Consider the following 24,702-nt stretch of genomic DNA (forward strand, 5'->3'; position numbering starts at 1 on the left):
GTCACTAACTCAGGGGTCCTTGGAAGGCTGCTCTAGGCCTCTTTTCTCTGCTGGTGAGAGACAAGCAATGTGAGCTATAGCTGAAGTGTTGAGGCAGACTGAGGTAACAGGTAGTGGGCAGGACTCCCCAGAGTTCCTAAAAATCTGGTGTTTTAAAATGAGCCATATCCGGGGTCAAAAAGCAAACCTTATAAATCAGGGACACAGAGTGGTGGTTGCCAAGGGGGAGGGGGGTGGGAGAGGGTTGGATTGGGAGTTTGGATTAACAGATGCAAACTAGTATATATAAAATGAATAAACAAGGTCCTACTATATAGCACAGGGAACTACATTCAATATCCTGTGATAAACTATAATGGAAAAGAATATGACAAAGAATGTATATACATGTATAACCGAATCACTCTACTGTACAGCGGTAATTAACACAACACTGTAATTCAACTATATTTCAATAAAAAATAAGTTAAAAAAAAAGCAAACCTCATAAATGTAAAAAAAACTGAAATCATACAGAGTATGTTCTTCGACCATATGGAATCATACTAAGCATCAAAACTGGAAGGAAGTCTCTAAGTACATGGTGTTAAGCAATACAATTCTAGATAATCCATGGATCAAAGAGGAAGTCTTGAAAAAAAATACAAAGTACTGAATAATAATAAAAGTGCAACATATTAAATTATGTGAGATTATAGCTAAACAGTGTTGAGAGGAAACTTTATAGCACTAAATGTTTACATTGGAAAAAAGGAAAGAAATCAACAATTTAAATTCTAACCTCAAAAACCTAGAAAAAGAAGAGCAAATTAAACCAAAAGCAAGCAGAAATAAGGAAAGAATAAAAATAAATAAATGAGAAAACAGAAAAACAAGAGAAAATTAAAAAAACAAAAAACTGGTTCTTCCAAAAAATGAACAAAACTGATAAACTTCCAGCAAGAGCAGCAAACATAAAAAGAGAGAAGACACAAATCACCAATATCAAGAATGCAATGGGATATTATAACAAATTTGTTGCCATTGATAGGATAAGAGAACACTAATAACAGCATAATTGAACAACTTAGAATAGACTAATTCTTCAAAAATCACGAACTGTAACAACTTAGGCAAAATGAAATAGATAATCTGAATAGTTCTATTAAAGTAACACAATTCCTACTTAAGCACCCCCCAAAAGAAATATCCAGGTCCAGATGATTTCAGTGGAGAAGCCTACCAAACATTTAAAGAATTAACACCAATTTACAGTCACTTCCAGAAAATTCTAGAGAAGGGAACATTTCCCAATTCATTTTTATGAGCCCAGTATTATGCTGATATCAAATCCAGACAGACAGTACAAAAAAAAGAAAACTACAGGGCTTCCCCGGTAGCGCAGTGGTTGAGAATCTGCCTGCCAATGCAGGGGACACGGGTTCGAGCCCTGGTCTGGGAAGATCCCACATGCCGTGGAGCAACTAGGCCTGTGAGCCACAACTACTGAGCCTGCACGTATGGAGCTTGTGCTCCGCAACAAGAGAGGCCGCGACAGTGAGAGGCCCGCACACCGCGATGAAGAGTGGCCCCCACTCGCCGCAACTAGAGAAAGCCCACGCACAGAAACGAAGAACCAACACAGCCAAAAAAAAACCAAAACAAACAAACAAAAAACTACAGATCACTATTTCCCATGAACTTGGATGCAAAAATGCTCAACAAAATATTAACAAATTAAATTCAAAAATATATAAAAGAATTACATACCATAGGATTTATTGTATGTACACAAGGCTGGTTCAATAGTTACAAATCCCTACCATATCAATAAGCTAAGAAAAATGATATGGTTATATCAATTGATACAGAAAAGGTATTTGACAAAATCCAACACGATAAATCCATTCATGATAAAAACTCTCAACAAACCAGGAACAGAAAAGAACTTCCTCAACATGATACAGAGCATCTACAAAAAAAACTACAGCTAACAATATACTTAGTAATGAAAGACTGAGTACTCTGTCTTTAAGACTGGGAACAAGGTAAGGATGTTCTCTCTAACCACTCTTATTTAACATAATACTGGAAGTTCCAGCCACTTCAGTAAGGCAAAACAAAGAAAATGCACACAGATTAGAAAACAAGGAATGAAACTGCTTCTATCTGCAGATGACATGCCAGTCTACCTTGAAATTCCCAAGGAATTTACCAAAAAAAACCCCTCCAAGAACACTACGAATTCAGCAAGGTGACAGGATATAAGATCAACACACAAAAATAAACTGCATTTCTATATACTAACAATGGACATTTGAAAATCAAAACCAAGAACGGAACACCGTTTATAATCACCTCTCACACCCCAAAAGAGCAAAAAACATGTCCAGGACCTATATGCTGAAAATTATAAAATGATGATGAAAGAAATAGAGCAAGAGCTAAATAAATGGAGAAACATACCACATTCATAGTAAAAATGTCAACTTTTCCCATTTTAGGTTTAATGATCTGTAAGCTTCATGCAAATCCTATCAAAATCCCAGCAAGGTTTTTCATGGACAAAGAGAAGTTTACTCTAAAGTTTATACAGAAAGGCATAGACTCAAGAATAGTGAAAACTATCTTGACAAAGAAGAATTGGGCGATCTTGAATCACTCTACTCAATATTCAGGCATACTACTGATACATAGTTACAATAATAGACACTATGTGACACTGGCAGAAGAACAGACACAAAGATCAATGGAAAAAAAAAAAAGAGAACCCAGAAATAAACCAACACAAGTACAGACAACTGATTTTTGACACAGTTGCAAAAGCAATTCAATGACAAGTGGTGTTGGAGCAACTGGACATCCACAGGCAAGAAAATGAACCTCTCCCTAAACCACACAACTTATACAAAAATTACTTTAAAATAGACCACAGGCTTAAATGTAAAACATAAAACTATAAAATGTTTAGAAAAAAAAATAGGAGAAAAGCTTTGAGATCTAGAACTAGGCAAAGAGTTCTTACACTTGACGCCAAAAGCTTGATCCATAAAAGCAAAAATTTATCAAATAGCTATTATCAATTAAAAACTTATGCTTTGCAAAAGACCTTGTTAAGTGAATGAAAAAACAAACTACAGGCTGGGAGAAAACATTTATAAACCAACATCCAACAAAGGAATTGCATCTGAAATATACAAGGAACTGTCATTAGCCATCAGGGAAATGTAAATTGAAACCACAATGCAATACTACTATACATCAGAATAACTAAAATGAAAAATAGCGATAACACCAGAAACTGGTGAAGATACAGAGAAACTAGCACTCATACACTGGTGGTGGATATGTAAAATGGTACAGACACTATGGAAAACTGTTTGGCAGTTTCTTAAAAAACTAAACATGCAATTACCATTGAACTCTTGGCATTTATTGTAGAGAAATAAATAATGTCCACACAAAAGCCTGTACATGTATGTTCATAGCACTGTTATTCGTAATAGTAAAAAATGAAACAACTCAGATGTCCTTCAACTAGTGAATGGTTAAACAAACTGTGAAATGCCATGCCTACCATACCATGAAATACTACTCAGCAAGACAAAGGGACAAACCATTGATGCATGCAACAACTCAGATGGATCACAAGGGTATTATGCTGAGTGAGAAAGGCCAATCCCGAAAGTTACATACTGTATGATTCCATTTACATAACATTTTTGAACACTCCCTAACACCATACATGAAAACAAACTCAAAATGGAATAAAGACCTAAATGTAAGGCCAGATACTATAAAACGCTTAGAGGAAAACATAGGCAGAACACACTCTGACATAAATTGCAGCAAGATCTTTTTTGATCCACCTCCTAGAGTAATAAAAATAAAAACAAAAATAAACAAGTAGGACCTAATTAAACTTAAAAGCTTTTCCACAGTAAAGGAATCATAAACAAAACAAAAAGACAACCCTCAGAATGGGAGAAAATATTTGCAAATGAATAGACGACCAAGGATTTAATCTCCAAAGTATACAAACAGCTCATGCAGCTCAATATCAAAAAAAAAACCTCAATCAAAAAAGGGGTGGAAGATCTAAACAGACATTTCTCCAAAGAAGACATACAGATGGCTAAAAAGCACATGAAGAGATGCTCAACATCACTAATCATTACAGAAACACAAATCAAAAGTACAATGAGGTTATCACCTCACACGGGTCAGAATGGCCATCATCAAAAAATCTACAAACAATAGATGCTGGAAAGGGTGTGGAGAAAAGGGAACCCTCCTACGCTGTTGGTGGGAATGTAAATTGTTATAGCCACTACGGAGAACAGTATGGAACTTCCTTAAAAAACTAAAAATAGAGCTACCATATGATCCAGCCATCCCTCTGTGGGTATCTATCCAGAGAAAACGATAACTCAAAAAGATACATGCACCCCTATGTTCACTGCAGCACTATTTACAATAGCCAGGACATGGAAGCAACCTAAATGTCAATCGACAGAGAAATGGATAAAGAAGATGTGGCACATATATACAATAGAATATTACTCAGCCATAAAAAAGAACGAAATAATGCCATTTGCAGCAACATGGATGGACCTAGAGATTGTTATACTGAGCGAAGTAAGTCAGACAAAGACAAATAATCATATGATATCACTTATATGTGGAATCTAAAAAAATGGTACAAATGAACTTATCTACAAAACAGAAGTAGAGTCACAGATGTAGAAAACAAACTTATGGTTATCGGGGGAGGGGGGAGGGATAAATTGGGAGATTGGGAGTGACATATACACACAACTACATATAAAATAGATAACTAATAAGGACCTACTATATAGCACAGGGAACTCTACTCAATACTCTGTAATGACCTATATGGAAAAGAATCTAAGAGTGGTATATATATATATATATATATATATGTATAACTGATTCACTTTGCTGTACACTTAAAACTAACACAACATTGTAAATCAACTATACTCCAATAAAAATTTTTTTAAAAAAGACAAAATTTTAGAAATGGAGAATAAATGATGGTTGCCAGGGGGTGAGGGGTGGGGAGGGGGAGTGGGTATGGCTATAAAAAAGCATCAGGAAGGATACTTGTGGTGATGGAAATACTTACTGTCAGTGTATCAATGTCAATATCCTCACTGTAATATTTAAGGTAGTTTTATACAATGTTATAATTGAGGTGAAATGTATAAAGGTAAAATGTACAAAGGATACAAGTCTCTCTGTATTATACCTTACAACTTACAACTGCATGTAAGTCTACAGTTATCTCAAAATAAAAAGTTTAATTAAAAAATCACTTATTGGGCTTCCCTGGTGGCGCAGTGGTTGAGAGTCCGCCTGTCGACGCAGGGGACATGGGTGCGTGCCCCGGACTGGGAATATCCCACATGCCGCAGAGCGGCTGGGCCCGTGAGCCATGGCCGCTGAGCCTTCGCGCCTGGAGCCTGTGCTCCGCAACGGGAGAGGCCACAACAGTGAGAGGCCCGCGTACCGCCAAAAAAAAAAAAAAAAAAAAAAAAAAAAAAATCACTTATTACATAACCATAAAATCACTGAGATTAGACTAGATCAGTGGTCTCAGGGCTTCTCTGGCATGGAAGGGGGCCCAGGCAGGGCAATGGAGAAAGCCAAGTGGATAGGCCACAAGGACCTCCATTTGCTGTCCCTACTCTTTCCTCCAGAATCCTAAAGAACATGAAGAGATAACTGTGCACCCATGTTCAAAGAAGCATTATTCAAAGTAGCCAAAAAGTGGAAGCAACGTAAGTGGCCATGAATACCTAGGACAGATGAACGGATAAACAAAATATGGTCAATACAGACGACGGAATATTACGCGTGCTTGAATAAAGAGTTCCATGACTAAAAAGTGTAACACCTGCAATGGTTTAGAAGTTCTAAGGGCCTGTGGTCCATACATCCCTACAAAGATCAGGTTCCTACTTAGAACACAGAACTTTGTACACCATGCTGCTTCCCTGACCAAGTTGGGTAGCGGGGATAAATCTAACTCCTCTTTCCTTTCAGTCAGATGAGCTGTGTGTGATACAGGTGGAAGCCCTCTGATCTCCCTATGCAAAAGGTTTACCTGTAGAACTCAGGTCTGATTAAAAAGCTACTAAGTCCTGAAGGAGAAGTTCTCACATGATTTCTAAGCCTTGGGAGAACTGCCATTTTGGTAGTAGCAAAAGACAGCCTGTCATCCTAACATAGTAGAGGCACGACAGAAAGGAACAGGTTTATACTCCTTAGCAAATCAGTTTGCTCAACTAGGGGCACAGATTTCTACCTAGAACAGACATGACATGCCATGACGACCTAACAAGGAGGGCCAGATGGTGGAAGGGGGCCAGAAGCAGGCAGCTCAGTGCTGCTGCCAGAAAGGCAGAGGAGAGACGGAGGGCCTTATGATCAGGAGAGAGATCCATACCCCAGCTCTCTGAGCCTCAGTTTCCATGGAGATGATTCCTTGTGATCAGATTTCTTCCATTTGCATATTCATGAAGGGCTGGGACTAGTACTAAGCACTCTGCGCTGACATCTCATCTCATTCTCAGAACACTCTGAGGTAGTCCTACTATGTCATTTTACAGCAATCAAAACACGCCCCCCCCCAACACACATAAAACTCCAAAAACAAATGTTATTTTTAAAAATGGAGATATTATCACTGTTTCTCTCTCAGTATTGCTGAGGGGACTAAATGCTCTCAGGAGCATGAACAGCCTGGTGTACAGACCCGAGTTTTTCCAGAGGTTTTGTCAATTTCTCCCCCAATGGAATTCCAGAATGAAAAAGTCAAGAGAGAGACCACACTCTCAGTGTCCTTCCCTTTACCCTCTTAAGGGGTGAGGTAGGGTCATGGTGTGGGCAGCGCCCAGAAGAGCAGCTCTGCCAAGGCAAGGCCTGGCCTCACTTCACTCCTTCATTCCTTTGTCTACTGTGTGAAAAAGACCCAGATCCTGCCCGCAAGGAGATCACAGGCTAGTAGGCAGTTAATCATAAAATACCCATTTATTAAATGCTTAAAAGGTTCAAACATGGGGGGAGCAGGGGAGGCTTCTCCCAGGCGCTGATGTTTAAATGCAAACTGAAGGAAGAAGAGTAGCTGGCTGTGGGAAGAGGCTGGGGAGAGCACTCTCGGCCAAGGGGAGAGCTCTGAAGAGGGAGGAGGCACATGGCACCACAGCTGAGACACAGGAGCTAAGTGGGAAGTGGCAAAGGATGAGGTTAGAGGGGCTGGGCCCTAGGCTTTAGGCCTCATCAAGGATTTCGTTCTTCATCCTTGGAGAAATGAACACTCACTGAAGGGTTTGGGGTTTCTTTTTTAGATTTAATTTGTAAGAAATTTACCAACTCTGTAACCGGTTTAAGTGTACGGTTCAGTAGTATTAAGTATATTCACGTTGTTGTGCTATCACCACCACCACCTATCTTCAAAACGCTTCCTCTTACAAAACTGAAACTCTGTACCCATTAAACAATAATTCCCTATTCTCCCCTCTTCCAATCCCTGGCAACCACTATTTTACTTTCTGTCTCTATGAGTTTGACTATTCTAGGTACCTCATATACGTAGAATCATATAGAATTTGTCTTGTGATTGGCTTATTTTGCTTAGCACAATGTCCTCAAGGTTTATCCATGCTGAAGCATTTGTTAGCATTTCCTTCCTTTTTAAAGCTGAGTAATATTCCATTGTCTGTATATACCACATTTTGTTTATCTGTTCATCTGTCCTAGGTATTCATGGGCACTTACACTGCTTCCACCTTTTGGCTACTACGAAAAATGCTTCTATGAACGTGGGTGCACAATTATCTCTTTGAGACCCTGCTTTCAGTTCTACTGGGTATATGTCTAGAAGTGGAATTGCTGGATCAAATGGTAATTAATTTTCTGAGGAACCACCACACCATTTTTCATAGTTGCTGTACCATTTTACATTTTTACCAACAGTGTACAAGGGTTCCAATTTCTCCACATCCTTACTAATTGTTATTTTGTTTTTTTGATAGTAGCCATCCTAACATGTGTGAGGTGGTATCACTGAGGGATTGCAAGCAAGACTTTTAATCATAACCTGATCTGTGTTTCAAAAATGCTGATCCAACTGCTGTGTGGGAAACTGACTGGAGGGTGATGACCAGGAGTGGAAGTTGGGATTTCCTCACATAGAGGATACATGAAAGAAGGATGGAGACAAAGAGGGGTGCCCAGAACGATGTGGGCAGGTTGTCTGAAGTCTGAGAGAAGTGGAGCGGGTTAAAGATGGTTATCGCTGATTAGATGCAATTAAATCCAACAGGGTTTCTAGGCAGTTCTCACGACTGAATTTATAGTGATGCCAGGCTTCCTCCAAAACCCTGAAGAGGTCAATGAGGATGGGGACAAAGTCCCCAAATTGGAATAAAGTGGAAACAAATGCGCCCAACTATATATCAAACAGATAATTTCATTACACTGATGGACCAACAAGCATTAAATCTAAGTACATTTTGAACACAATACTCTGACGATATATATGCTCAGTGGGACACAGTCAAAGGACAAAAAGAACTGGAAAGAAATTGTATTTGTGACTTTACTTAGTAGATCTGTTCTTGGTCGGCACTGATGTAGCAGTTCAAAAACTATCTGTGTGTATTTTAGAATCAAACAAATGAGTATTCTGAGGCTGTTGGGCATCAGGGTTCTCAACACAGAAGGGAGTTACAAGTACAGAATAAGAGAATACAAATCCTTCAGTGTTAGATTAAAAAATAAAAGTATCAGTTTGAAATGTTAAGGAAAAAAAAAAAAAAAACTCCAGGAAAGTTTCCTAGCGCTGTTCTCTGAAAAAGCCTGAAAGCAATGACATCCTTCATATTAATGAGCACACTCAGGGCCCAGATTTTGGAAACTTATTACCCACCAACAGAAATCATGTTTCCTTAGAAAAATCCCTGGTTTCAAGGCAGGGGCAAGTAAAGTACAAGGTGAGGGCAGAACACCTTATTGTGCCAGGAAGTGTGAAAACGCTCTGACACGGTGACATGCCAAAAAGACAGGTGAGGTAGCTTGAGGGAATTCCTACTGGTCAACTCTGGAACAAGTTGAACATTCAAAGAATGACAGAAATGGAATATAACTTTGAATAAAAAATAACCCAGGAGTCTATTTTGATATTTTAAAAATAAAAATAGGGACTTCCCCGGTGGTGCAGTGGTTAAGAATCCACCTGCCAACTCAAGTGACGTGGGTTCGAGCTTGGTCTGGGAAGATCCCACATGCCGCGGAGCAACTAAGCCTGTGAGCCACAACTACAGAAGCCTGCGTGCCTAGAGCCCGTGCTCTGCAACAAGAGAAGCCACCGCAATGAGAAGCCCGTGCACCACAACAAAGAGTAGCCCCTGCTTGCCTCAAGTAGAGAAAGCTCACGTGCAGCAATGAAGACCCAATGCAGCCAAAAATAAATTTTCAAAAAATTTTAATTAAAAATAAGGGGGACGGAGAACAGAAAGCTTTTAATTAAAAAATCTAACTAATAAATGTAGAAAGAATTATAAACATAGAAAATTACTGTTTTATAATCATCACAGTAATAGTTGATTCATGCAAGAATCATCAACAGATGCTAAAATCACTAGGTAAAAGACTGTTGGGAGGCAGAATATTCACAGGCTGCTAATATAATACCACAGATCACTTATTAAACACATAAGAAAACAGATGCCTTTGCTGGAGAGAAAGGTGGCAGATACTGTCATAACCAAATGATCAAACTGAACAAAATCAACAATAAGATAGATGTCACGTGCCTGATGTAAAACACTTAGGAGAACACAGCTTCCCTTACATAGTGTTCTTGTTGAAAATGTTCAACCTGAATCAAAGGATGAGGAAACAATCTGAATGTTCTACACAACAACTGACCTCAAGTCTTCAACTGACCTCAAGTCCTCAAAAATACCAATGCTAAGAACAACAAAAGTCTAGGAAACTGTTCTAGATGAAAGGTAACTGAAAAGACATGAAAATAAATGCAATGTGTGACATTTGGTTGGATAAGAAATAAAATACCTCAAATCTAAAACCAAAAGACTAGCTAAAAAGGACACTGCTGGGATGACTACAGAAATCTGAACATGGACTGTGTATTAAATGACATTAATGCATCAATCCTACATTTCCTGATTGTGGTAACAGGAGGATGTCTGTGTAAGAACAAGGAGATACATGATGTAATATTTAGGGGTTAAGGTTTATAAAGTCTGGAAATAATTCTCAGATGGTTCAAGAACAAAAAAGCATACAGAAAAACTAAGCAAAAGTGGCAAAATGTTAAAAATTGGTGAACCTAGGTGACAGATATATGGGTGTTCATTGTAATATTTCTGCAAACCCTCTTTTCTGTGGGGTTGCAAATTTCAAAATAAAAAGTCAAGACAAGTCAGACTGGAAGAAAATACTTGCAAAACACATATATGATTAATGACTGTTACCCCAAATATACAAAGAACTCCTAAAACTCAACCATAAGAAAACAACTCGATTAAAAAATGGGCCAAAGACCTGGACACCTCACCAAAGAAGATACATAGATGGCAAATAAGCATATGAAAAGATGCTCAACATCATATGTCATCAGGGAACTGCAAATTAAAACAAAAATGAGATACCACTACACACCTATTAGAATGGCCAAAATCTGAAACACTGACAAGGATGTGGAGCAACGGGGAGCTCTCATTCATTGCTGGTGGGAATGCAAAATGGTACAGCCACTTTGGAAGACAGTTTGGCAGTTTCTTACAAAAGTAAACACATGCCAACACCACCAAGAATGGAATCTGGGTGATAATGTGTGCCAGCGTAGGTTCATCAACTATAACAAATGCACTACTCTGGTGCAGGACTGTGAGAGTGCGGGGCAGGGGGGAGGTTCAAGCAAACTCTCTGCACTTACCACTCAATTTTGCTGTGAACCTAAAACTGCTGTAAAAAATGAAGTCTATTTTAAAAATTGGGGGATGGAGTGTACCAGATTAGGTACACTTTTTCCTCCTAGGAACTCACTCCGACTGACTCCACTGGCTAGGCCCCATCTCCACCCTGTAGACTTGTGGACTCTTGATTGCATCATTTTATTTCAAGTGGCATTTCCTACGTGAATCTTCTCTTCAAATAAACAGAGAAGAGAAATGAGAAGTGACTGTGCCCAAGAGAGAAAGATCCTTCTGTTAACCCTCCTCCATTCTCTGACACCTCAAGTCCATTCCTTATATCTGGCCACTGGTTCTCTCTTCTTTTTCCCAGGGAAAGGCCAACCCTTAGAAATACCTGTGGAAGTCAACCAGGTGTTCTGAATCGATATAATCATTCAAGTTCAGGGTCAAGTCTGACACTTGCTGTGAGCCATGTTCCTAGAAAAATGAAAATAGAAAATGAGAGACTGGGGTATTTCTGGTCTAATGAGTAAGTGGCGGGGCAGCGGGGGGAGAGGAACAATTTAATACTCAACCTAAAGAAATACATATGGGCACAAAGAGACATATATAAGGACTGTTTGTAATAGACGAAATACATCTCTCATGCTTGGGGACTTCTCTGATCTAGGAATAATGCCTTTCTGAGGCAGAGCCCAGAAAAACCTACTTCACAGGCTCTTTTGCAGCTTGGACACAGGCATGTAACTGAGGTGCTAAATGGACGCACAACTTCAACTTGGAGGTGAGCACCATGGATAAACAGGCTGAGTAAGGGGCAGACGTCTTGCTATCGAGGGTAGCAGCAGAGGCAGCAGGGGTCACAACATCAGTGGCTCCTGAGAAGGGGCACCTGGGTTGGCAGTCAACCAGTACCTAATGCCCTGGGGTGGTGGCAGCAGCAGTGGTTTCCATGGCATGGTCTGGAGCAATGCCCTGAAAGCCCAGCCTTGAAACTGTTTCTCCAGCCTTCCCAACAATTCAGTGAGTTATCCCAGTTCTTTTAATAAACCTGACTGTTTAAACAAACCTGAGGGGATTCTGTTGTTAACTAAGAACCCTGTGTGATATAAAATCTAAATGTTCATCAAAAGGGAGAGGGATAAACAAATTATGGTATTACGGAATACTACATAGTGGCTAAAATGAATAAGGTATAGCTATATGCATTCCCATGTAAAGACCTCCAAAACATATTGAGGGAAAAAAAGCAAAGTCCAGCACAATACAGACTGCATGATACTTTTGTAAAAATACAGACAACCAGGCCAAAATTAAAAAAAGAGTCACTGGCCTCAGGGTGCTTATAGTCTATATTACATAGACTACAGAATATTCTGCTATAGTGGTAGAATACAAATATTACACCAAAGCATAAATAAGTACACTAATTACAAACTGTGTTAAGCACCAGGCAGGAAAATAAAATGATGAAGCAGAGGCATAATTTAGATTTTTCTGGCAGACGAGAGTAAGTAGTCAGGACTGAACTTTTTGAGTAAGTGAAAAACAAGAGGGAGTCAGTCAGGCTAAAGGAAGGGTGGATGGTGTGTATCTGTGTGAGGCGGCAATGGTACAGAGGAAGAGCTTTCCAGCATAGGAAACAAGAAGTATACAGGCTCCAAGGCAGCAGAAAGCTAAGCTTATCTAAAGAACTAAAAGTAGCCCCCGGGGCTACAATAAGCTTTTTTCTCCCAAGCTGTCCCTGAATGGGTTTCCCTTATTTACTTAACTATTCCTCTGTGATGGAAAGTCTCTCCTCTTACAGTAATAGGCAGGGAACATCTCTGAACCCAAAGCATTTCTACATTTAGGATCCTGGCCTCAGAATAAAGTTCTGGAAGTAGGACCACTGAGTAAAGTCTTCACGAACACTGAGGGTTCTTAAATGGGTTTCAAAAAGGCGATCCCAAGGTCTACTCCCATCAGCAGACCCCTCTGTGTCCTAGGGACTCACCAGCACATTGATGATCATGCTGTTCTCCACAGTGACAGCCTTCACAAGGAGCTTTCTGGACCCATCCTTTGACTCATACCGGAGGACATACAGGTCTTTATTGTTGTTCCATTCCGCTGGCAGCAGTTCTGATTTCTTATCATTGGGACCCGGCTGAGAAGACACCAGAGATGAGAGGTGAAAGATCATGACCTCAGATCTAAAAAGGACCTTACAGATAATCTAATCCCACTCCCTCACTTCACTGATGAAGACACGGAGGTCAGGAGAAGTAAAATGTCCAAGGTCCTACAGCAAGTTAGAGGTCTGGGGTCTCTGGACTCCTGCTCTAGTGATCCTCCCTCATATCTGACTGCCTTTGTGACACAGCACTGGAACCTGTCAAGAATCTGTAGCCTTGGTTTAACAATCTCTTCTCTATCCCCCTGTCAAGAATAAGGCCAGTCACCTAAAGGGATACTGTGAAATTCTAAGACAGTGTTTCTCGAAGTTTGGAATTCAGGCCATCTGCAAAGGGATCACAGAAGTGTTGACTAAAACTGCAGATTCTAATGTACACCTCTCCAGACTACTGCAGTGTCTTAACAAATATTATGAACAACTTTCATACAAACAAAATATAGCAGACGTACAAGACAAAAAAAGAATTATAAAATGGACACCTATGTATCTACAGCCAGCTTAAGAAACAGAACGTGGCCAATCCTGCTCAAGCCTTGAGTAGCGTATCCCCAATGAATCTCCCTCCTCCTTCCTCATGGGTAATCACTAAGCTGTTTTTAAAATTTCTTTACTTTTCCTTATAGTTGTGTTACTATACACAAATCCTAAAAATATATTGTTTCAAATGTTTTTGAATTTTATATAAACAGCATCACTTTTTTCATCTGCCATTTTCAATCAATATTGTTTTGAGATTCATCCATGTCAATGCACTTAACTATAGCTGACTCACTGTACAGCGCTCCATTTTTGCTATATAGTTCACAACCATATAGCCCATCATTGCATGAATATGCTGCAAGTTACAAACTCACTTGTTGATGGATATTTGGAGTGCTTCCAGTTTATTTGTTTTGCTATTATAAACAACGCTATGAACATTCTTGTACACATCTCCTAGTACACATATGGATGAACTCCTATAGAGTATCTCTAGGGGAAGAACTTTTAATTTATAAGATAAAGTCAAATTGTTTTCAAAAGAAGTATGGATTTACACTCCCATGAGCCATGTATGTATGAGAGCTCTTGTTCCACGTGGTCAGCAACATTGCTATTGTCCAATTTAAAATTTTTTGCCAACCTAATGGGTATAAAAATGCATCACTGTGAGTTGTGATGGCCTCATTTCTTTAAAAAAAAAAAATCCTAGGACTTTCTTTTTACATACTAACGTTTGAGAAATAGTTCTCAAACTACCTCTATAGTAAAAACTAATACAGTGATTTCCAGGTGGGGAAAGATTTCTTAAATGAGTCCACAAAAGAAAAAAAGTGCTGTCTTTGACACAGCTCATAATTTAAAGCTCCAGATCAACAACAGATACTACAGACAAAGTTAACAGGCAGTCACGGGCTAGGATGAGCTATGTGCTGTGGCTGTAAAAGAAAAGAATTAATAACTAGTACAAAAAGGGAATGCCTGGAAAACGAACAATAAAAATTGGGAACCCACTTGAAAAAGGTATGAACAAGCAAAAGATAAGAGCAGCTAACAGTGCATAAAGGATCATTCAACTTTACTAGCACTCAGACACACGTAGGTTAAAATATGAGATACCAGGATCCACCCATCAGACTGCTGTTATCTGTTTTTCTATTTTTTGCCAGTGTTTGTGTGGGTGTGGGGAGAATGGCAACCTCCAGGTGCTGCTGGTGGCTGTTCACACTCCAACAACCCTTTTGGAGAGCAATCTGGTAATATTCAGTGCAATGACGTAAGCCGACACCCCGTGACCCAAAACCTTCACTCCTGGAAGAAATTCTGTGCACAGAGGCACAGGGAATATGACAAGGGATCTTCATCACAACGCTGTTGGAGGAACCGAATGGGAGTTAAAGTGCAAAATATGTTCACAGTGGAATACTGTATAGCAGTTAGAAGGAACAAACTAGATCTAATTGCAGTATTGTAGATAAAAGTAAACAATGTGACAAAGAAAAGTTTTTTAAAAATGAGATTTACAGCCAGGTACCACTTATGTAAAAAATTTGAAAACACACAAAGAATCTATATATTGTTTTCATAGAAGGATAGTTCTACAGCTAAACACGCAGCAAGCGGACTGGTAAGATCTGTATTCATGAGACTACGGTGGGAGGGAGTGCGACCAAAGATGAAAAACAACAAGACAAAGATCCAGCAACACAGACCTCAGACCTCACCAAGGACAACGGAAGGCCAAGAATGGAGATCGTGGGCCTCTCCGCTTTGGTCACCTCTGGGGCTCAGGAATCAAGCTGCAAAGTGGTCCCAAATAAAATTCAAGACATTGCAACTGGCATGGTTTCAAACCTGGCTAAATGACAAGGAAACTCACAGGCCTGAAGCAGAGAAATGAGAGTGACAGAAAACAAAAGTGAAACTCATCAGCCCACTCTGCTAAGAGACACTATCCCCTCACCCTCAACTGGGTAAACTTCCTATAACATGTTTAGTGTCCTGGATTTAAGGTTTACTTTGGAAGCCAAGAATATGATGACATGTCTTGTCTTTGTTCTATCAAGGGCCTTTGAATTTATATTTATACCCTCCATGTACAGCATTCAACCCACCAGAATTTCTTATTATTTATTCTAAATAATTCAGCCTGCTCACTCTCCCATAACCTCAGGCTTCCAGAGCAAGAGAGAATCCTAGGGCCTAGTGAGGCTGATACCTCTCACTGCAGTGGAACCAATGTTCCCCAGCTCAAGGGCTGCCCTGATATGGGAAAACAGGTGGGACTGAAAGAGACTGGCCTTGGTGATATCAAGCCAAACATGGCAATCAACTGCCCTCTAGAGCGGGACATCAAATATCAGACCTCCCAAAGAGCTACGATTGGAAAGCAGCCAAAGTACATGGCTGTGTAGTTTAACTCGTTCGGATGAAAAAAAATCTAAGGGGGGCTGAAAACTGCCCAAGGTCATGGTAAGTCAAGTGCAGAGCTGGGTTTGGCATTCAGAGCTCCTGACTGCCCACACTATGGCTGGAGATCTTCCCAGCCAGGTCCCCTAGATGGGCCACCCAAAAGTAAAGATAGTTGTCCCCTTAGGCAAAATCCTGAGGCTGGAAATATTCTTTAATGGCCATAAGTTCATTCCAGTGTCTCTGGGCTAAAATGCACCCAAAGAAGATCATGTGGGGCATTTTCTCTCTTTTGTCATAATCTTTAGATTCCTACAACAGAAAACAATATTCTCAAAATTAAGTCTATGGCCGTCTCTATTCCCTTGCTACTTAAACCACCTGACACAGTTGTAAAGCTCTTATGAGGAGCGGTGCCGACTTCAAGAAAGAAATACAAATTCAAATATTGAATTTTTTATTGAAGTTGTATTGCTCTTCTAATCAAGTTTTATGTACACAATTCCCCTGTACTAGAGGACACAAAACCAAAGAGAAAAGCAGACAATTTAGCTTTCTATTTAACTGTCAACATATTAAATGATCAAGTACACAATTTCAGGACCTTCCTCTCTCTCTTATCACCCCCAGAAGGGTGGGAAGCAGAAGGTGGCTGGAGAGGCAACATAAACATCCTCTGAACTTGGCAAATACTACTGGTCTCAGCTGAGACTGTTGGCCCCATGCTGGAAAACTAAAACCTCTCTTAAATAAACTAATAGGAAAGATGCGCCTCCAAAAGGTTTCTACTCTGAATGAAAGTAAACTCAGCAGAAGTGAGAGGAGGTCAAGTGCAACCTGAATTCCAGTGGCACTTAAGGGGCAGAGAGAAGCAAAACCACACCATGTTCTAGTGTGCAGAACAAATGCCCACCCCCCCCCCATGGGGGAACATGCTTGATTTAGCACTGGGGTGGACAGATGGACAGTGGGCAATGCCTTCTGAACCCCCATCTGCACTCCCCCGGGCCTCCCCTAAGATGTCTGGAGCCAGCATCTTTTTCTGGCTTGCATGAACTCGACATGTGGCATCGTAAACAGAGTGGAATTAGATGGACCTTTGGGATTCAGCTAAGTATCTCTTATTTAATTTTTTAGACCAGTATTGAAATGAGATTGTGTTCTTTCTGAAAATTTGGAAGCTTGGAGTACATGGCAAGGGGATGGTGCCAGTTAGGAGGAGGCAATGACCTACATGAACTGATGTCCCTAAGCTGTCAAAGTGACTCAGACAGAGTTGCTGACAGGATTTGTGAGGGGATGAGTGGTGGGAGCAGATCTGCAGCGTTGATACGTGTGTGTGGAAGGGGAAGAAGAGAAGGGAGTCACACAGGCTCTCTGTAACAAGTTCCTGTTCCTGGGGGGAGAGGTTCTAACAGTGTGTCAGGGCAGCAGTAGCTAGCTGAGAGTAAAATACAGAGAGTGAGGTATATGAGGAGGGGAGAAAGCAGGGCAAACCTGTTAGATGTGAAGGACAGGCCAAGGGGCAGGGAGGGGTGCGGGGGCAGCGCTGAGAGTCGATAGGGGAGCCCCAAGGTCAGGAACAAGTCTTACCCCCTCTCCAATTCCACTGTCCCCTGCACCATCCTACACATCAGCTTTCTGGGAGAATGTCCCAGGAAAAGGTGAAATGAAATGCCTGGGGCAAGTGAAAGAGCTGTTAAAGATTAGAAAGCTGGAATGAGGCAAGCCAGGAGACGTAAGGTTTCTTTTGGGGTGATTACATACTGAAAGTGGAAACCTGACACTCATGATTCTGGGCCCTGCCTCTACCTGATCCCAAGGTCTGAAATGTTGAAAGGCAAGGTAAGTGGAAGGAAGCAAAAGGTGAACAGAAAGGCCAGGAACAAAGACATCTGGGAGGGAGAATGGTTCCTGCTTCCAGGGTGTGTGGGTGTGTGTGGGTGTGTGTGGGTGTGTCTGTGTGTGTCTGTGTGTAAAGCTGGTCCTTCTTTTCCCGTGAGCCTGGAGGTGGTGGTGGAGAAGTTTACTGTGTGTATCTGGGGTCCCAATGAGACACGAGGTCTGGGGGGGGGGCGGGAAAGAGCCAGAAATCCATGACAGTTCTTGTGTTTCTTATTCCTGTTGGTGAGGGTAAAGCATGAGGGGGTGTGATAGCCTTGGTCACGAGTTCTAAGGGACAGAGAAATGGAGCAGTGGGGGTGGGGGGGGCGAACCTGGCTCTAGGAGCCCAGGATGTGTAAACTGTGTCTGAGGAGGGATCCCTAAAGTTCTGTGTCAGAAGAGGAAAAATTAAGACGCTGGATGTGTATCTGAGAAACTAAAAAAGGATTAGGGAATTTGAGAACTAAAGCAGTTAGAAATGAGAGTGAGGTTAAAATCTCACCGTAAGATGAAAGGAGTGAAGCGCCCTGCTCCCCAGAGCCGGTCTAGGTTCTGAGAGTGAGAAGAGAGTGACAGTGAGGCGCAGGCAGCGAGTCCTGAGCGTGTGTATGGGAGGATATTTTCTCGGATGGAGCAGAAGGGAAATGAAGGGGCAGAAAGGGGCCCAGGCCCAGTTCTCACAGGAAGCTGCTGTGTACAGTGATGTACAGGGGGAGAGTCACAGGGAAGGGGCAGGGAAGACGGGAGAATGCTACGGCAAAGAATTAGTGAGGCCGGCTGGGCCCGCCAGTCCTGGGGCTCTCTGGGGATGACCACAGGGCCCCCTGCTGTAAGAGGCAGAGCCTGAGGATAGGACAGCTGTTGGGGAGGAAACTTACTTGGCCCTACACCCAGGGTGCGTGTCTGTACGTGTGTGGGAGGTGGCTGTTCCCCCGGAGCCGGAGTGAAGACCGTAAAGGTGAGTGGGCTGCACCAGGTCCTTCAGTAAAGCGTGAAGGGTGTCTGAGCTCTAGGGGCCCTTGACTGGAGCTGAGTCGGCCCAACCTCCCCACATACCTGTGCCTGGATCCAGATATCTGGTGTGCACTCAACTACAGTATGAGGAGGGTAGTACTGGGTACAGCCCCACCCCACCCAGCAGCGTGGGAAGGAGCTTGGCGGAGCACGGGTAGGTGAGGAGTACTCAGGAGAGTAACCCCTGTCTCGCTGCCAGATCCGCACAATCCCGGCCTCGGAGACTGCCAGCCTGTGCTGCAGCGAGTTTCTGTCCTTGGGTTTTCAAATCGTGTTGTGCCAGCTAGGCTAGGACAATAGAGCACCTCCCCGACCCGCAGACTAAAGGTACCAATGGTGTCATGACTCCTAGGACCCAGACCTGGGAGGAGGGAAGGTCAGGCACTTTGGACCGAGCCTCCGGTCCTCTGGGTTTGGGCAGAAGACACCTTACCCCCTCCACACTGGCCCCGGGCCGGCTCCGTGGCGTACCTGGTCGCCGGCACCCAAGCCGTAGTAGCCATGCGTGACCACCTCCCAGTGCAGGAAGCAGACGAGCGCGTCCTGCGCGCAGGTGATGGACGGCGCCGCCGACGCGAATAGTACCTCCAAGCCCGCCATGAGAGAGCTCCCGGCTTCTGCGGGCGGAGGAAGGAAGGGAGAAAGTGCGGTGAGCCGATTCGGCCCTCACACTTCTGCTGATTCCGCTCCGCTACTCCGCTAGTTCTCGCCGAGTCTCCGCCTGCGCGGCCAAAATGGAGACGCTAGGCGTTGGGGTGTGACCGCCGGAAGTAACTTCCCGCTCCGGCGCTGCTGCGCCAGCGCGCCCGGCTGGAAACAGAAGGGAGACGCTAAAGGGTTCCGACAGGCAGAGCGTTGTCGGGACAGGACCCCTGGGGACAAGGTCCTTCAAAGCTGGAATCTCCGTCTTCCCCGCAGCGGGCAGGTACGCTACACGTAGGTTGTGGCATCGTTTGAAGAGAGGTTACCTTGTTCTGAGCCACAAACCTCCCATCTGCAGAATAGGGTGGACGTATGCTGGTGGGAGAAGAGGTAATGAAATAGGGCTATAATATATTCAGAATAATAATTGACACATGCGGTGCTTGCTCCATGGAACATTATTCTAAATGCTTTACTTGTATTCATTTATTTAATCCTCACCACCCAACCCCATAAAGTTGGTATTTGATAGCTCCATTTTACTGATGGGTAAACAGACACACAGAGGGGTAAATCTCACAAAGATGAGTGAGTGGCAGAGATGGTACAGCAACCTAGCAGTCTGGCTCCTTGGATAACATTTATTAAATGTTTACTGTGTGCTAGGTCCTGTGTCAAAACATTCACATCACTCTATCAAAAACTCTATGAGGTATGTTCCATTATCATTCCCATTTTGCAGATTTGTCACCAGCTTGGAGAATGGAAGCCGCTTCCCCCAAGAAGACGCAGCTGCTGACTGGAGAGCTGGCGCTCCTGATCCACTACCAAATGTCAGTCATTTATTTGTCTGTCTCCTTCATGATTTTTACCACTTACTGTTTTTACTCAAATAAATTTAGTTTTTCCATCCCAGTCAGCACCCTGCAAGCCATCATCATCTCTCCCTTGGATGTCTGCACCAGGCTCTAAACTGCCATACTCCATCTCTGTCTCCCTAAAGTCTGTTCTACACTCTGCAACTAGAAATGCTGTTAGAACATGCCAGATCACATCCCTTCTCTACTCAAAACCCTCCCAGGTCTTCCATCACACTCAAAAGAAAAGTAAGTCTTTCTCATGGTCTGCAGGAACCTTCCTGTGGTCTGTGCTCCCCACCCCAATGTCTCTCTCTAACATTACCTCCTCCAATTTCCCTGCACTCTTGACTGCAATAACCTTGACTCCCCTCTTCTTTCACACCCACATCGGATCCAACAGCAAAGCTAGTCAACTTAACCCTCAAAATATATTCTTAATTGGACCACTTCCACCCACCTCCACTGCCTCCACCCTGGTCTGAGCCTCTGGCATCTCATACTTGGACTATTGCAGAAGCTTCCTAACCAGTCTCCCTCTTTCACATGTTCTATTCTCTAGGCCTTTGCATATACTCCCTCTGCCTGGATTGCTCTTTCCCCAAACATCTGCATGGTTTGCTCTTTCATTTTAAATGACTCCTTCCCTCACCTCCTATCAGTCTCAGCAGAGGGCTTCCCTGACATCCCATCCAAAATAACCTTCTATTCTTAACCCCTTACCTTGCTTTCTTTCCTGCAAAGCATTACTCATAAGCTGACACTATATTAGATATTTATTTGCTTAATTATTTAATGACTGTCTTCCCACTAAACTGTGACAAGGGAGAAGGGACCATGTCTGTCTTGTGCACAGGTATATACCTGAATGCCTTCCTGGCTCAATATATACTTATTGAATGAATGAATGCTGAATGAATGAATTAATGGCCTGGGCTCAGGCCAACTGGGCCAGTCTCACCGCTTTGCAGTCCACCACTCACTTTGTTAGCTGGCCCTGTACTTTTCCAAATTTTGTGTTCTTGGGGTTCCCCTGGGATGCCCAGATTCTTGAACCCCATCTGCAGAGATTCTGGCTGAGCATTTCTGAGGTGGAGTGCAGGTATGTTGACCACACTCTGGGTGATGCTAAAGCTGGTGGCTATGGAACTCCTGAGATGTACTGCCTGTGACATAAAGCTATTTGCCCCTTCCACTGAGAAGCTTTGCACTTACAAGCTTCCTACTTTTGCTTGCTCTGTCCCTTCTGCTTGCAATGTCTTTCCCCACTTATTGAAAGTTCTCACCTATTCATTCATTCATTCATTCACTAATTCACTAAACCTCCATAGGCTGGGTTGCCATGGATAGTGATGCAGGCTGTGCACTGCACAAAAGTACCCACCCAGTAGCAGCCCTGTTCCTAAGTGTCTACTATGAGCAAGGCCCAGGTGACCAAGCCATAGTTCCTGCCTCTATGGAGCTCACTGTCTAGTGGTTAAAAAAAATTACAGATAGAGGTAACCTAGTGAAAACTGCCATAGCAGAGGGGCACTTGGAGGACTGTACCAGGCAGCTGGTACTGGGTGATTAGAAGGTCACTGCTACAAACTGAGGCCCTCCCCTATCTCCTCTGCCCACAATGACTCTCTCCTCAGTGCAGCTGGCCTCAGTGGAGTGCCAAGGAGCGGGCATGGGACAGTGAGATCTATCAGCTTCAGTGGGGAGGGGAATTTTATCACTGAAGTTGGTTAGAATGACTGGTTCATGGTGATAATAAAAAGTAGACTGGCTGTTGGTCCATGTTATTACTGCTTTTAAGTTTTTAAAGACAATGTCCCCCCTACCACTATTGCCTGCCCTGGGCAGACAGCTCCCCTTGGTTCAGCCACTGCTTTGCATGCAATCGGTTAGAGCTCGCATCTCACAGAACTTTGGTTCCTTGTTATACATCATCCCTGTTAGCTTGGGTTCCCTCAGAAGCTAATATGAGATGAGGATTTGAGTGGTTTATTGGGGAGCTGATTCCAGGAGTAGCAATAAGGGAGTAGAGAAGCGAGATGGGATGAAAGGCAGCCAATGTATGTTATGTGCTCAAGCCAGGAGCTCTGGGCACCTGGAGCTCAGTCCTGCCAGGCAACTCTGGCAAACAGTGTAGGACATGTCTCAGAGTTGTTTCAATTGAAGGCAAGGGAACTGGTGTGTTTTGTTCACTGACTCCCATCTGCCACAGGTCAAGGGCTGCTTCTGGGGGCATGAAAAGCCCTCAGGCAGAGAATCACAAAGTTTAAAGAAAGAAGCCTGTGGTTCTTAGAGGTGCCTGCTGAGGAGTGAGTGGGGCACCATGGAGTCTGCTGTGTGCCTCATCCCCTGCACCCTGGTCTATGGGTCAGCAGCCAGCATGGAGTAGGCACTAGCATCTGGGTATTGAAAGAATGAAGTGAGCTCTGTCTCTTGCACTAGGCTGTGAGTCCCTTGAGATCAGGACTGTGTTCCATCCACACTGGACCCCAGGGTCCTCCAGGGTCCTCCATGGATGGAAGCAAATGGGAGAATCCTCTGGGGCTGGAGGTTGTCTGTGTCCTGCCTGCAGTCCATCTAGCACTTTCTGTGGACTCTCCTCCATCAACAAGAGTCTCAGTTGTCCCTGTGAGGCCTGTGAGTGGCTGAGAGGAAAGCAGGTGGAAGGTGCCTCCCTAGCTGGGCCCCCAGTGCCTGGGCTGTGCAGAGCCTATGCCGGAGATGAGGGCCCAGGATGATGGAAAGAATGTGGCAGTTTGCTGCAGCTACCAGTACTTGGTTGCCACGTGACAGCAACATGGGTATTCCAAGTTCTCTGGAAACTATCTCCCTGGAAACTGTGAAGCAGTGAGCTGAGAAGCAGGATCCAAATGAACACTGAGGTGGAATCACTCACCACTGGAATCCTGCCCCTTTGGCCTAGCATCAGCCCAACCACTACACCTCCTCCGAGAAGCTCTCCGTGATTAATACTGTTCAATAGTATCTGAACTTCCCATTCCCCTTGTCGATGGGGTGCCCAGCATATTTGACACCTGGAGGAGATAACTCTTTAAAAAATTATATATATATATATATATATATATATATATATAATTTTAATATAACAGTTTTTTGAAAGTCTTTTATTGTGGTAAAATACACATGACAAAATTTAACTATCTTAATGATTTAGAAGTGTACAGTTCAGTGATATTAAGTACATAAATATTGTTGTGCAATCTCCAACATTTATCTTCAGAACTCATTTTATCTTGCAAAACTGAAACTTTGTATCTATTAAACCTTAACTCCCCATTCCCCTCTCTTCCCAGTCCCTGACGATCATCATTCTACTTTCTGTAGAATGATGTCTCTGAGGATCTGACTACTGTAGATCCCTCATTTAAATGGAATCATACAGTATTGTCTTCTTGTAACTGGCTTATTTCACAGCTTAATGTCTTCAAGGTTCATCCATGTTATAGCGTGTCTCAGAATTTCTTTCCTTTTTAAGGCTGAATAATATTCCATGTATATATCTGTATCATAGATATATATCTATATATTTATCTATCTATGTATCTAATGGAATATCTATACCTATCACATTTTGCTTATCCACTCATCTGTTGGTGGACACTTAGGTTGCTTCCATCTTTTGGCTATTATGAATAATGCTTCTATGAACGTGTGTGTACAAATATTTCTTTAAGACCTTGATTTCAATTGTTTTGAATATATACCCAGGAGTAGAATTGCTGAACCAATGGTAATTCTATTTTTAATTTTATTGGGAATTGCCACACTGTTTTCCACTGAGGCTATAACATTTTACATTCCCAACAGTGCACAGCAGTTCACATTTCTCTACATCGTTGACAATGCTTGTTGTTTTTGATAGTGGCCATCCTAATGGGTATGAGGTGGTATCTCATTGTGGTTTTGATTTGCATTTCCCTAATGATTAGTGACGTTGAGCATCTATCCACGTGCTTATGGGCCATTTGTATATCTTCTTTGAAGAACTGTCTGTGCAAGTCCTTTGCCCATTTTTGAATTAGGTTGTTTTCAAATAGGCATTATTTTTAGAGCAGTTTCATATTCACAGCAAAAACTGGGAGGAAGGACAGAGATTTCCCACATACCCTCTCCCCCAACACATGCGCAGCCTCTCCCTTTATCAATATCCCCCACAGAGTAGTACATTTTTTATAATTGGTGAACTTACCTTGACACATCATTATTACCACAGTTCATAGTTTACATTAGGGTTCACTCTAGGTGTTGAACATTCTATGGGTTTGGA

At 42.5% G+C, this 24,702-nt stretch overlaps 1 protein-coding gene across 1 annotated transcript in view; it reads right to left on the reverse strand.

Moving 5' to 3' along the window:
* Positions 1-19,515, reverse strand: part of PSMF1 (proteasome inhibitor subunit 1) — a gene marked incomplete at its 5' end in the record, with an annotated part of 46,029 nt that extends 26,514 nt beyond the window's left edge. The window contains 3 exons of the mRNA XM_079719814.1: positions 11,344-11,426; positions 12,946-13,098; positions 19,387-19,515. Of these exons, the coding sequence (XP_079575940.1) occupies positions 11,344-11,426; positions 12,946-13,098; positions 19,387-19,515 (365 nt within the window). The remainder of the gene's footprint in view (positions 1-11,343; positions 11,427-12,945; positions 13,099-19,386) is intronic.
* Positions 19,516-24,702: the final 5,187 nt, after the last annotated feature.

This window comes from Hyperoodon ampullatus, assembly GCF_949752795.1.
Source record: "Hyperoodon ampullatus genome assembly, chromosome: 14".
NCBI classification, from domain to species: domain Eukaryota; kingdom Metazoa; phylum Chordata; class Mammalia; order Artiodactyla; family Ziphiidae; genus Hyperoodon; species Hyperoodon ampullatus.